Below are 15,511 nucleotides of genomic sequence, written 5' to 3' on the forward strand. Positions count from 1 at the left end.
CTTTGGTAATTTTTAGTAGAGAATGTATTTCTTCAACATATGTTGATCTGCTCAACAACAACAAAAAAAAAACAACCAAAAAAAAACCCATTGACAATAATGTAGCTAAATTAGATAGTTCTGGAAGAGGTCAGGACTCCTGAGAAAAAAAAACAACAACAAAGTTTTGGGTTTGGTCTTCTTTATTAGACAGGAAAAAAGAGGAAAAAAAGAAGGGAAAAAAATAAAAGGATGAGGAAAACAAGGTAAAATAACCTCACTTGAAACTGCATTTTAATGAAGTAGTGAGGATACTCCTCTCCAATTTCATGAGAACACTTGAAAGATTTAAGTCTTGTAGTTCTATTTCAGGTTGCTTACGCTGAACAAATAGGAATCGAGCTCTCATTTCCTCTGAAAACAGGAATCAATTAATATGATTATGGCTCATAACTACTTGCATTAGTAAAAGATTCCTGATAGAAAGCTTTTTAATCTAACAGACAGAGCCATAACAAGATCTTACATCTGGGAATTACAGCTAGACAGAATACAAATAAAACATAAATTTGTAACTGCAACAATAATTAAAAAATAAATCAGTAGAACTAACCAATGGTTCAATAGCTCTTTTTCTTCCCTTTTTTTTTTTTTTTTTTTTTAATCACTACCATTTAAAAATGATTCTGAAGGGGGACAGTTTCTGAACAGCTATGACATAAATTCACCAGCAGTGCCCAGCCTGCCAGCTGTAGTTTTAGAGCTTCCCAAAATATTATCACAGTCAACAGCTTGCTTCTTCACAGAAGTTACCAGCTTCAGGCAGAAATTATTGGCAAAATTCTTTGGGCTGCACTTACAAAGATCTCAGACAACACAATCCCAGCAGCTCTTTTGCATCTTGTAACTTGTAAATCTATTTATAGTCCTCATCAGTAATTAATAAGGAGACGAGGTGTTCTTCTCAGGTGTTGTCTTTCTATTTTCCAGGGCATGTCTACATAGTATAGTAAATTCTGAGTAAGAAAGTGTGAATTGAAATCACAATTGCTGTTCCCAACTAACTTGTTCCTAATTTGTATTTAGTCTAATTCAGCAAAGCGAATTGTGCTGAAGCACTGAAAATTTCATTGTACAGAGGCTCATGCCTGAATCTATTTAGGGAGGTGAATCTGTAAAAGATATATTCCTGAAAATCCACATACAGACGGGCTCTAACCATACAAACTTCCTCCGCAGAACACTAGATGAACACAGTCTATCCTGCAGTTTTAAGTTACACTGCAATTTTAGAAACAGATTCTGCTCCCCAGCGTTCACACACACGCCTCACTCCTAAGGCAGCTCCAGCAAGTGCAAGGACAGCTGATTCTGGCATTTGGAAGGTAAAACCTCTGGGAAAACGTTCACAAAATGGACCTCAACCTGCTGAAGCTCTTTATACGCCAAACACACACACACAAACCCAGAAATAACACGATTAACTGTACGCTAATAGTACAGTGTAACACAAACCAGGCATTTCTTTCAAACATCTCATGTGGTGTTTAGAAATGACTGTAATCCAAGTCCTACTAGTTACGTGATTTTTTTTTCCTTTTAAGATGCTGCTTTTATAGGATAACACCAGACACGTCAAAGAATAGGAAGTTCTGAGGATATTTATGAGCAGCCGCTCTCCTTCTGCTGTATTTCTACTTCTAACAAACTGTATTTTTTTCCCCTGAACAACAAAGTTGTTTTCTCTTAGCATTGAAGATGTGGAAAGTTGCTAAAAAAAATAAATACTGCTATTAACAAATTTAAAGGGAATGGCCACTTTGGCGATGTTGCACATATGCTGTTCCCATTGTAATGTAAAGCTAATGAGATTCCACAGGGAGATAAAAGCCACACCAGCATTGCTAGAACACTAATCATGTTTTCTGAACAAAAAGGAGGCGATTTCTACCATAAGCAACTGCTTATACAGTGCTTCTGAAACAGATCAAAGCGGGTGTCAAATCTGAGGAAGAGGAGCAGGGGAACGAACCCCCTCCGTGAAAGCAGCACACAACACGATGGCAAAGAGAAGAGAAAAGAGAAACGACAAACTGGCCAGTGCTTGGGAGCGAAGGAAGAATTAAAACCCTTGCCCCCCAAGGTAACAGAGATGATGAGAGAAAGCATAAATTGTCCAACTTTTTTTTTTTTAAATAATAAAATAATTCTTAAAAAAAAAAAAAAAAAAAATCGATCCTGAGCTTTACTAATGGGAATATGATTTCACACCAAAGCAAAGCAAAACAAACTGCATATGAGCCAGCTCAGTTAAGGGACACATTTTTTCTTCCAGCCAAGCTGGAATCACAAACAAATTTATTCTGGGTGTAGGATGACATTTTGTGCATTTCAGGACTTTATTTTATTAACCTCACTTTCATTGCTATATCCTACCTACTGCTATCTAAACTATCAGTCACTTTTTAATTCTACCTCCCTCTATAGAGGAGCATATTCAGAAAAGTACAAATTGATTAGGATAGCTGTTGCTCTGGACCTTGAAATAGATTTTCAAGTGATGTTGCAGAAAAGCTCAATATCTCACAATTCATATACTGAAAAGCACCTGGCATTTTTGCCAGAAAAAAAAAAAAAAGGCAATCTACTGAAGCCACAATTTTGCTAAATAAAATAGCTGTTGCTTAACTAAGCATGCTCCCACTCTCAGACAGAGGAAAAAAAAACTTCATTTACAAGAAAAAAATAATCTGGTCTTCACCTTTAAACAAACCTAAGCTGTCTTGGGCTGTATGAAGTGATTCTGCTTTAGTGAGGCACAGTCTTGCTTTCAGTTTGAGCAAGGAATTGTTCTTTATTGATAGTTAGGAAATATTTTTCTCATTTTTGTTTCCAAGCTGATTGCAAACGTGCGCCCCTTAAACCCATCTCCGCTCCCTCATCCAGAGGGAATGCAAAGCAGACTGATACCGGACCAAACCCAATCTTATCGTGACTTTGTGCAAACGCCACCTCCCCTGCTCGCCCCCCCCCGAGACCACCCGGGCACTCGCTGCGAGATGCTCCCCGCGGAGGCGGTGGCGCTCGGTGGCGGTGAAGCCGCGTGCTCCTGCCCTGCTCGTGCAGCCGGCTGCTGGGCTGGCTCGCTCCCTAAGTTGTCAATAGCTCGGGAGACCAGCACACAGCGGTGGGCAGCAAGCGAAATCCCCGTTATTTGTCTCAACCGAGCCCACGCCAGACGTTTCTATAGCATTTCTCTGCCCGCTTGCTAGCGGTGCTGTGCTGCAATGAGCTGTCCAAAAATGGCATTATTGGGCCTTGACAAATGCCGTTAGTCATACATCTCCAACAGGGAAAATTCATTCAAAGAAGCATCCTACAATCCTACAATTGTTCAGCTGGGAAAGCCGAACAAGTGCTTCCTCTGACTGCCAGAAGAGGCACAAAATCAAGGACCTGGGGTACGGCATTTCTCCATAGATTAGGCATGTTCCACAGACGTATGAAGCTAGAGCTGGCCTAAAAACTAAAACAGAAAAGTAAGAATCACGTCATCACATGGCTAAATTAAAGAAGCTATTCTAATATTTTCTCCTTGCTATTGGATCTGCTTTTCAAGAGGAGGTGCAAAACTTCCTCTAAGAGGCATAACTTTCCTCGCAACTTACTTATTGGTTTATTTCCTCCAGTAGAGCATTGAGGACTCAATCTAATATAAAGGGATTCTCTAAATCCCCAGAAAGTTTTTTTAATTTTTTTTTTTAAACCCTGCTAGGTTCGTGACCTTAACGGCAGCCTATGGCAATGAGTTCTAGGGGATAATAAGAGCACTAAAAGAAAAAAAAACAACTATTTTATTACTGTTTAGACCTTTTATACTGTGGAAAACTGCATGAGTGCCTTTGTTCATTTCCAAGGATTCCCATTATTCAATCTTCTCTCCAGGAACACGTTTTAGTCTCTCTGGAGGGAAGCAGGAGAGCACAAAACCCAGTCAGTGCCTCGGAGGCACTCTGGAAGGATGATAAATGGTGCCTCTACAAACGAGCACTGACGAACGCCACAAAAATCCTTTACACACCTTTCCCCCGCTCCTAATTCAGTAAAACACTACCAGGCGTTTCTGAAGCACAGGATTTCTTAGCTGTTTTCAGAGCTCCCAGCATTTAAGTTCTTATTTTGCTTGTTCTGCTTACTTGGACTGGAGCAGAGATTATTTTTTTCCGCCTAAGCAGGTCTTTGAACAGAGCCAAACAGTGATCATGCGAAGGAGCAGTCCCGCAGGTGACCCTGGACCAGCCCATCTCCTCTCCTTGAGCAGACGTATCAATAGCCCGATAGCTGTCTCATGCATGCATTCATCCTGCATGTGATTTTATTCTGAGATTATTGACAAGAATACATCTTCATACATTACAATACTTATATGCCCTTGTAGTGGTGAGAATTGTGCTCCGAGTTTGGGATCGCACGTCTCACAAAGAGCTGGGGAGGCACCAAGAGCTGCTCAAAGTTTAGGTTAAAACGTGACTTGGGAAGAGGCATGTCAGTCCAAACAGAGAGCAGTTTGTGGCACGCTAAAAATGAAAAACCACTCAGGTGAAATTAAGAAAGGGACTCGAGATCAGTAAGAAACAGACGTCTGAATATGACTCAAGCAGCCCAACTGATCGTACTGCATAGCAAGAAACCCTGCTGCTCTTACTGAGCAGCTTGACAAACGAAACAATTAATGTTTGACTCCGTTTCCCCAGTTACACAGCTTTCATCCATTCAGAGCAGTTCCACTATTCTACATCTCTTCTTTTTTGAATGTAACTTAACAAATATCGCACCTTTCTCTACAATCCATATATATAATTTTTAAACTTTCTGCACAATGACTGGAATCGTGCAGTCCTCACACAGGTTTTTCCTCCCGCTAAGATTTAAGCCCCCAAATACTTCCCGATTTCCTATTTGTTCCTCCTCTTGTGCCAGTGGACCAAGACATGCCAGATGCTAAAATAAGGAGGTTTAAGATGAAAACAGTTGCTACTCCTGCAGAGTTTAAATGTCAGACAAACATGGAGTCTGAAAACCTTTTCATTGCTCCTCGTGCTTTTGCCCTTTCAGCCTCCCCTCTCTTATTTCTCAGCTCCATTCTCTGAATCTGACCCTGCTGGTGGATTCAATAGCTACGAAGCTTACTCACCCCAGGACCAGACTCAAGAAGACTCCAGGGAACGCAGAAAATGACCATACACTAACAGTAATGGGCCCTCTGGGAGCTGTCCCCCATCAAATTATACACACTCGGGTATCCTGACTAATAAGGAGCGAGAGAAAAGGCTTGCTGACACAGCCAACGTTTGCAAACAAAAGTCAGGACAAATTTAGCATTGTTTGACAGGGTTGGATTGAAGATCAGAGGTCTCTAGTCCTTAACCTAGAAAGTCATCCCGCAACCCTGGGAGATTTTGACAGGCTCGCAGCTACCACAGACAGGCATCTTGTGAGCTCCAGATGTTGTTGTGTTATCACTGAAGACAGAGTTTGAGAACTTGGTGTGGCTTTTAAAGAGAAACGTCCCTGCCCTTCAGAGCGATGATTGATTTTGCAGCATTAAAGGTGGTAGAGCTGAAAGGGCTGCCCGGGCTCCTCGGTGGCAAGAGCAACTCATCCGTATCCTTCCTTCTGGGCACAGCGCTCCCACGTAGCGTTATCCACAAAGCCGTACTGCTGACTGGCACCAGAAAAACAGCTCAGGAACATTCAGCTATACTCTGATACAGCTACCGATGATTTTTAGTGGCATGAAAACATTTGTTCTGAAGATCCGTCAGTACTACAATGCTAACAGAATGTAAGAGTTTCTCTGTTTTAATCATTTCCTCTATTTTGCTACTGTTAAACAGCTCTTCCAGGGATGTACAAATGGATACAAGCACAGCTTCAGAGAATAAAGAGAAAATCAAACGAAACACAACACCACAGAGAGGAAACTTACTATGCTGGACCACGGCATTTTCTGTTTTCTGTTTGAAAATTTGTCTTCAGTCCTAGCTTTAACTTATTTAACTATCAGCTCAGTAGTGCCAAATCTATTGATTAGAAAGTACCATCACCTTGCATTTTTATCCCATTTTTATGCGAGGATCTGAGAGCACAGTGCAAACCAATTCAGCACTAGCTCCTGTGAAGTCAGCAAGTATTACCCCAACTGAAGGGATGCAGAAATCCGATCCAAAGAGAGGTGAAGTTGCCCAAGGTAACACAATGACAGAGCCGGGAACACCAGCTGTAAAAGCACAGGCAGCTCCTGCACATGTTAAAGGCAACCTTTTCTCCTGCAGTTTCTTTTCTTTTTTTTTTTTTTTCGGGGGGGGGTGATGGAAATATTAATGTATTTGGTATTATTTACCAAAAGAGAACTGGAAAACGGGAACTTGCACTCAGGTCACCTTCTTTTAGAAGAATTAGGAACAGACCGGCCACTTATTTTATATACCTAGAGACGTGTGCACAGACCATAATTAAAATGCATCTTCTCTTGATATATTTTTAAGTTACCATCCAGTGCATATTATTGAAATTAGTATTTTAAATACAACCAGAGAACAGATTCATATGTATCCAAAAAGCAGCCACACAGGCAGCAGTAACAGAGGCATTTCACATTTTCTCACTGACCTCTCTCACTTTTGATCTGAAGACCCTTGCCTGGAGCTAAAGAAAAATTTACTCTATGTACTTATGCTCCCTGAGTCCTTAACTTGGGCTCCTAAGCAAACCTCTACATTTACTCTATACTTATCTTTCGTATGGACAAAGTTATGCAATCAAAACCTCAAGATTTATTATCAATTATCTCAAATCCAAGTTATTCAAAACTAAAACATCCAGGAAGACAATCTTAAACTCAAATGAAACTATAACCTAAAACACACATGGGGAAATTCAGATGATGCACTTAATTACAGTCTTAAATTTATTCCATTGCAAAAATTACTTAAAAGCATACTGATAAACAATTTACTAAGATTTACACTGTTTTGCTTCCCTCTGGATTACCCTACTTGACAAAAAATATTTTTGAGGAGCGAGGAAAAAAAATAAAGAATATTTAATCCACTAATCTCTGGAGTAAAGAATCAACTACAGCAAAATTCTGCTTTAATGCTAGGCAGAGAGGAAGAGCAACCAACTTCCCCAAAAGCTGTCCTTTGATCTCTAGCACGCTAATACCATAGGTCAAACATCTTCACTTCTGACTGCATCTGAAGTCTTGGAAGAAAGATGCACAAACGCAGTCAATATGCCATACTTTTGACCCCTGCTTTTATGCCCTTTAGAGTCCCTGACCCATTATTTGTTACATAAACTACAAAAGTAGATGAAAGGAAGCTTGCGTGCTGGCTGGAGACTCAGGCGCCTTGAACTGTGGCTCGAAGGTAAGGATATTGGAGTTTAACCCCGGATCAATCTGAACTTACAGCATTCTGACAAGAGGCCTTCAAAGAGAAATCTTCTCCTACCTGCCTGGAAAATAGCAAGATACAGATCTATCCAAAAACCATCTTTGCCTTCTTAGTAGTTTCATATTTGTTGCTCCTATTCTCTCTGTCTTTTCTTACTGAAGGGAATGCCATTCCATAAAGTAAGTCATTCCTTTTGCTTAAACCATCATGAGAAGAGAAATAGCCAAAATAGCATCATGTAAAAAATTTACAAACTTGTTTTGGAAAGCTAGTTTACAAATTTATTAAAATCAAGTCCCCGGGAGAGAGGGGCAACTGAAAAGAATGAAAGCAACAAAATAAAATTCAAAACAACCCGGTCCTCCCACTCCACAAAAGATTTAAACTGAAAAAGAGTACTTGAAAAATTCAGCTGAACTTTTAAAGCTACAGAAGTAAAGTCTCCAACTTCCTATTCCAAACCACGGGCTGAAACTGTGATGGGAAATAAATCCAAACAAAACAACTGCAGAAGTGGTCTCCTTGTTTTCTGCTTGCCATTTTCCATTACTACAGATTACAGTCTCTTATTTGCAAGTTGTGATAAGAGTTACAGAACAAACGACAAAGGAATAAATTCTGAATTCTTTTGCATAAGGCCCTAAGTATTTAAAATAAACTCCACCTGTCTTCTATACGCATTATGTAGAAAGAGATGATGAGGGACTTACCTTCTGAAAAACCTGATAGTTGGATTTGGACCATATGTCAAGCTACAATAGGAAAAAAAAGAAAAGTTATATATTACCACATGCAATTACTGAGGAAAAAATATTTAAGTAGCTGTTCAAATTCAAAGAGAGGGGAAGGAGAGTTATGGAGCCTTATTTCTCAGTTCACTAGTTTGACCCATCATCTTTACCTGTTGCAATCTGAGAAATAATGACAAGATTTCCTTTGTTTTGCAACAAAAAATGAACACAGTTCACCACAATTTCATTAAAAAAAATCTATATATACACAAGACCTGCTGAATTACTGTGTTCTCTTTAAAAACAGCAAAATCTTCATCTGTCTGGGGCTGCGGCTAATCTATGCAAATAATCATCAGTTTCAGTTTGTTTCTAGAATGAGGGCATTTTTATCAAGTTGATGCTTGTCTTGTGTCTGAATAAGTGATTCAGTTACAAATGACACAAAGAACATTTAGCTGAATTAAACCAAAGCACTGGTCTACTGGGGCTAAATAAAACATCCCTTAGGAAACCGCATTTACATTTGCAGACAAAAATCACACTAACCGAGATTTAAGGCTGCAAATAACTGCAGACATCCATGGCTTAAATGCGTGCTCAACTGCGTATGAACTAAAAGAACAAAATTGAAATAAATGTTATTAACCCCAGAAACCAGAAGGTGAGGCTGCCCTTGTTAAACAACCAAATGGCTCGCACTTTAAAAAAATTCAGCTGATGTGCTAGTGCTCTTTTAGCCCAGCCTTGTGGAGGATCTTGTACGCTGTCAAAGAGAAGCAGGGGGAGGAAATAAGAATTTCCTTCAATCCCTGACTTGCAAATCACTTTTGTCTGCAGATTCCACTATACTCAACATTTTCATGCGCACAAAACTTCCCCCAGGAAAGGTGTTTGTTACAGCATTAACCTTAGGAACCTTAACCTAGATGAAAGAAAAACTGAGTGCATTTATGAAGCAGGTACCTCTAGTGCTGGATTATGCTGTTTGACACATGCTTTCCCACAAGGGGCACATTCGTATCTCCCTCTCATGGTCAGCCACTTGGAAGAATATAAACCAGAAATAATAAATTTGTTTGAAGATGCACAAGAGGTCCAAACATTACATGCAGAATGTACAACCGCATAAACCTAACAAAGCTGACCAAAGATTAATTTTTTCTTTTACCATTCATGATTGGGAAATAAATATTTGTAGTGTAGCAATCTAAAACACCCATCTTTAAAAAAAAATTGTCCACGAACAGCACCACTAAGAGAAAGGCATGGAAAATGACTGGCTTCATTCACTGCTGGCAGGTTACTTCCAAAGCACATAAAACCCCTTTGGACCACACGGCATGTCCCCAATTGCAAATTCACCTTTCATCATTGAGAAATACACACATATAGTGGTTCTAGCTTTCTTGGAGAAACACACTTAAATGCATATGTAAAACCTGCATTTACAATTAATGGAATGACAAAATAACGTATTACGTTTCCATCTGCTGTATTTTAATTAAAAATGTAAATAAGAGAAATCAAGCTAACTGTAAAACTCTGAGAATAAATAGGGTATGGTATGTTCGATACATTCTGCTAAGTTTACATCTTAAAAGAAGTTGATTTAAAAGAAGAGACACTTTGTTGGATTCATCTCCTTTATTATAAAGTGCAGCTAATTATTTTCATTCCAATTTTTGACAGCGTCCATAAGTGCTAGCTGAAATTACACGTCTTCTAAAAGGCACAAAGGTTAGAGTCTGAAATGAAAGAAATGAGTGAAATACACTAGAGGGAGAAGGATGGTGAACCCAAGTAATTAATTCACGTAGCTAAAAAAGTTGAGAACCCTAGAGGTTCCCACTCCTTTAAGAGTACCAGTGTTATGTGGCTCCCTTCTGAATACGGGTACAGAAGCGACTCTCGAGTCCCCAAACCTCAGTCTGGGCAGGAGGTACTGTTAAAGACTTTAAACATCACTTTGGCGTAGATGTTTCATGGCTTAGTACCACTGACCTTGCCGTGAGACAAAAGGCAGCTGATGTCTCGGTGCCTTTTCCAGGCTAGCTGAAGACAAAAGTACCCTAAGGCATGTACCTGCAACACTCTGCATTTTCTGCCTCTTAAGGTGGGTTCAGGAACCTGCCTGAATACCGACACCACTCATACTCTGGGCCCCACAGCCGGTGGTTCAGCCAGGACTTGGACCTGAGCTTGATTTACAGTTACAATACACCTGTGCCTATAGGGAAGACAGCATCTTGTTTCCCTATTACAAAAATCTACATTTGCAAACAAAAAATTAACACAGATTTTTTTAAACTGTTTTCATGTAATTTCAGGCTTGCTTTAACTGCAGACAGAGTTGCTATAATTGGAGTGTATATATGGTTTTGCTAATCTCTAGTGATCAAACCAAGTGTGTGATCCTCTCCAGTTAGACTCAAGACCAAAAAAAAAGGAAAAAAAGAAAAAGGCCACTTCAGATGCTGCATTAAGATGAGCCCAACAGGTTCTGAATGTTCATTAGTTGACAAGGAGATTGAAAAGCTGAGAAAGTAATGAATAGGCATGAGTAATGAATAGTTCTTATAGACATGATGTTATCCAAGTTTAAAGAAAAAAAAAGAGCCACAAACCCCCTCCCCAAGCCACATGCAGACATCCTAAATGACTGCCCACCTTTTCCCCTGAAACAGGATTAAGGCAGAGGCGGATTAAAGAATGCATCGTTACAGGTCTATTATTCTTCAACTTTTCACTTTCAATCAAGACACACATTTGTAACTAAAAAACTGCTGAAAGCACAATTTCAGGGCATCCTCTGCATGTGAATTAAACTGGGGCTTTCTTTCCCAGCGCCCCACTCTCCCCACCCACCCCCAGCGTAAGTAACAAGAGGCCATTTTCTGAAGGTCGTCTGAACGATTTCAAAGGCGATAACAAATCAGAATGTTCCCTGAATCTAATATCAAACAGGTCCAGTGCCAACACTTATTAGAGAAATCGGATTCAGCCCCCCCTTCACCCAAACACACACACATCCAGCTTTGAAGTGGAAAGAATGTGGGGATCAGAAATTACCCGAGAGACAGCTCTGGCTGTCTTTGAAGCTTTCCTTTGATACTACTATTTCTTTTCCTCTCTTACGCTAGGAGGCTAAAAGCTGCCTTTTCTTATTGATATGGGGTAATTAATGAAGCCATAGCATTAACATAACCCAAGTTCCTTAACGTGATAATTCAACAGAGACACTTATGTTTCTTCCATCTAACGGATGCAAAAATAGGAATTTGGCTAGACGGTGAAGTTAAGCACGCACTCTAAATACACCCCGTCACGGTGGTTCTTGGGATACGGATCCAAAGAAAAGCAGGGAATTATCATGCCAAAAAAAAATCCCAATGCATTTTTCTTTTTATTGGCAGGCTAGGGATACTAACAGATCAGCTGACGATACGCCTGCCGTGCAAGAGTGAGCTGCATAGCTTCATTTATTCAGGAATCAGGACATCAGTAATTAATTACTATCCACGGTTAAATTCCAGTGCACAATGAGTATGTCAAAGTTTGAAATTAAGGGTGGCACAGTGCCACTGCTAAAGCTACAGGGCTAATTAAAATGCATCAGTATGTGGTGGATGCAACGGGTTAGTAGGGTAAGCAAGGAAGCCTGCAGAACAGTCAGCGTACAGAGCCGACTACATGACAGAGGCTGCCAGATCTCACCTATTGTTTTTGCGAAGTGTCACCAAAAATGTCTAAGTTATGCAGCTGGCAACCTGGCAAAGACATATTCTGCAGGGTTTGTGAATAATTCACGAGAGAAGTATATGAAGCACTTAAGAAACACACTGATGCTTTGTCTGTATAAGCAAAGCTCAAAAATAAAATACCAGAATACAGTATCTTGTTTTACTCATTGCAAGCTTAACACTACCTTTTATTTTTTCACCTTTGTTTTTAAAATTATGTAAATCTGAAAGAGAGAGTAACCAATTTAACTAGACTTCAGTACTGCAGAAACCGTGTGAAGCCTCCACATAAGTACCTGTCAACACAGACAGCACAACGCACGAGTACAGCGCAACCTAAAGCGCCCTGGATAATGCAATGTCAGCTTTCCTGCGCAGCCGCTAGCTGCGCCTCAGGGTGCCACCATGCACAGTTCCACAACTACCAGAAACACCCATATTTGTTTTAGTTCGATTTGCCTAATGCACCAGAGGACATCAATACCTCTATTTGGACTCATCTCTTTCCCTTCTCTTCCCAGTTAATGTGAAATTAGCCAGAACAGCTGTATTTTCGGAGATAAACGATGACCCGTGCCCCCCCCAGTTCACAAGCAAACAGATGGTCTCTTCTGTGCTTTGCAGTGCTTTTCACACTTACTGTCTGTGTGGTCATCGAGTCTCCCAGTGATGGCCATTTCCCCTTTGGTTGAATATTGCTGAATATATACCATTGCCCCAAGCTCTGCTTCAATCCGTGAAATCCTCCCAGTGAATTTCACCCTTGTTACCTAACGGACCTTTGGACTTGTGGACTTAGGGGGATTACTCAAAAGACCGTCATTCAGCTAGTTAAGTGTAGAGAAGTACAATGATGCTATGACTTATTCCAGCGTCCCTTCTTCAACGTGGCTTACAGAAAAGACTGGAGATTCAGAATTGCCATATTGTATGATGCCTCCTAGTTAATCTCATTTCTGCTGTTTACAAATATTAAATGCTCCCTAGAAATACATAAGCAACCCCAAATCAGCAATTACTGTGTAACCGCTCACAGGAAAAAACAGTCCTCTCCTATTGTGATGCTGACAGCTCTCTGTATTTTTATTATCTAAAGAAGATACTCGCTGATCTCCTTTTTCATACTCTTCTGTCTCTCTCCGAATGCTACTGCTTCCTCCCCAACATCAGGCTGGGAACAGAGAAGCCAGAATGGTGTGGTGAAGCCTCACTGGAGTACTCTCCCAACAGCATCTGTTGTGACAGAGAAGGAATTGGAATGGACTATGTTTGCAATTGACTGTAATCGCTCATTCCCAGCAGGCACAATAAAGTAAAGCGAATCATTGCAAGAGCACAATCTTATTCTTATACTCCAATTACCAGTGTAGTTAATTAGCAGAAAAAAGGGAGCCCACTGTTTGTCAATATGTGTTCCAGTTGGCAAAACTAGCAAGCTACGCATTTATTCACTCTTCCAAGCCAAATTTACTCATGATTTAAGTGGCTGCAGCTCCAGTTCTACTTAAGTCAGAAGAAATGTTCCTATTTATACCTAAAACGCAGACCTTCAGGTTTGCTAAAGCCTTGAGACGGCCCAGTGGAATAGCAAACTGCCATTGAACAGACACAGGTTCACTCAGCCCCTGGGGAGCAGTCACATAGCCTAGCGTTGGACACTGAAAGCTGAATCGGTAGAAAACAGCCTCTCCTGCAGCCTGGCTTAAAGCAAGAAAACAAGCCAGATGTTAGCACGGATGCTCAGGTGAAGCTAACTGCTCCCCACTGACAACAGACAAAGGTTAGTGCCCTGTGCCCAAAGTTAGCCTCGGTGAGCACCGCTCTCGAACGACGGCAGAGAAAAGGTATACAGCTCTCCTGAGAGTTAACCTTGAGCTGAACAGAAGCCTAACGCCAGATGCTGAGTTTTGCAAAGGAACTTTTACTCAGCTTTTCAGCATATATAGCATTATTATATTTCAAGGGAGCTTCGAAGGAAACCGGATTCATCAGAGAAAAGGAGCACATCCAAATGAAATGTGACACAGGAATCCATCAAGCACTGTCAGTGCTTTTTAGGCAGACTATCATTTCACTTCCAAACAGAACTTTGGGCAAAGAGGGGCTGGTGCCGTAACTCTGCATTTATATGCTAATACACAGGGAGTATGCTGCAACTGCTGCTGTGAAATGGTATTTAAACCTGTATATTTGAATAATGCAAATCAAAACCAGGCAATTTTTATTTTACTACTTCCTAGGTCAATCCCCTGCCCTTCGAGTGAGGATCTCTCATCTGGGAAACACAGTTGTGCTATATTCTTCAGTAGATCAGCTCCTGGCCTTTTCTGGGGAACAGAGGTTCAGACTCAGTGCTGCTGAACTCCGGGTCAGTACATAACGTGCTTCTGTGTGCTAAAACATAGTTATCACTTCTGAAAGGAAAAAAAAGTCTCACCTCATTATAACATGGCCTATGGGTGCCAAGTACTCATCTTGATATAATGAACTTTGTATTTTAATAGGCTTCATAATCAGAAAAGAAAGCTCCAGAGAGAAAATGTGCAACATGGAGGCATTTAGTACTGTTACTGGCAAAGGAGCATCCTGGCGGATGTCTCCGTAAGAGACTATTCCACCCTGAAAAAAGAAACAAACTGAGCTGAAGGCCGTCAGGTCCCATTAACATCTTCTGATGCGCTAAAAAGAGAGCCATATGGAGCATGTGCAGTCGGAAGAAATTTGTGGGTTCAAGCAGGGCGAATTGTTCATGAAACAAAACACTTGTGGAAACAGGCAACGCTTGCTTTTAACAGCTGCTGTTCAAGATGAGCTATTACTGACAAGCAAACTGAGGACTACCTACCAATGATTCTCACAGCTGAGCTTATCATCTTGAACATAAAGCTAGCCCAAGATTTCCCAATGGCGCTCAAAAAAGAAATCTGAACCTTGGGCTACTGATGTGCTGGTACACTGAAAAAATGTTTTCTCAGTAGACACTATTAATGAGGCAACTGGGGTCTAAGGTGATAAATTAGAAATTCAAGCAAGGGCATCAGAGCTTAGAAAAAAGTCAGACATTTGGGTATGAAAAAAATCAAAGCAGAGCATGATAAATTTAAACCTGAGCGCTTTGCAAAACATCCACAAAGTCTTTTGACGGTTTTATGTTTCTAGCACACTTGTGATGGGATTCCTTTTCTGTCATTTAAATACCAGGTAAAAATAAAATTTAACGTTGCTGGATATACAGTAACCTACCTTGCCATCTTCGGTATAGACGTTTTCATTGTAGCCTTTTACTATTGTCCGGTCAATGAAAAGGCTCCGCATCACCACTATCACTTTTAGCACTTTTCCTAAGGTAACCTGTCAAGAACAAGAGAAGGACAAAAACAAGCTGAAGGAGAGCTAATGGTGTCTGACTTCACAAGACCATCAAGTTAACAGCTTAAGTTGATGCAATTTCAGTTCTCAATATTTTATAGACAGAACAAAATAAAAGATCTAAAAACACTGTGCGCATTATGAGGAAGAGAGACTATAAAGTGCAGAACAAACATTCATTTGCAACTGAAAATGTATGAATTCACCGAATTCCCTTGTGTAGACATGA

At 40.4% G+C, this 15,511-nt stretch overlaps 1 protein-coding gene across 3 annotated transcripts in view; it reads right to left on the bottom strand.

Annotated features, from left to right (window-relative positions):
- The window catches only part of MED27 (mediator complex subunit 27), a 141,076-nt gene that overhangs the window by 3,696 nt on the left and 121,869 nt on the right, over positions 1–15,511 (bottom strand). For 2 of the 3 annotated variants that reach the window (XM_083807187.1, XM_083807186.1), the window contains exons 5-6: positions 15,157–15,264; positions 8,150–8,191 (exon numbers count right to left, since the gene is read on the bottom strand). In XM_083807187.1, coding sequence (XP_083663313.1) covers positions 8,150–8,191; positions 15,157–15,264 — 150 coding nt within the window. Of the gene's footprint in view, positions 1–8,149; positions 8,192–9,218; positions 13,147–15,156; positions 15,265–15,511 lie in introns of those variants that run through there. The other variant, XM_083807188.1, reaches the window with a different exon arrangement.

This window comes from Anser anser (genome assembly GCF_964211835.1).
Source record: "Anser anser genome assembly, chromosome: 21".
In the NCBI taxonomy this organism is placed as follows: Eukaryota; Metazoa; Chordata; class Aves; order Anseriformes; family Anatidae; genus Anser; species Anser anser.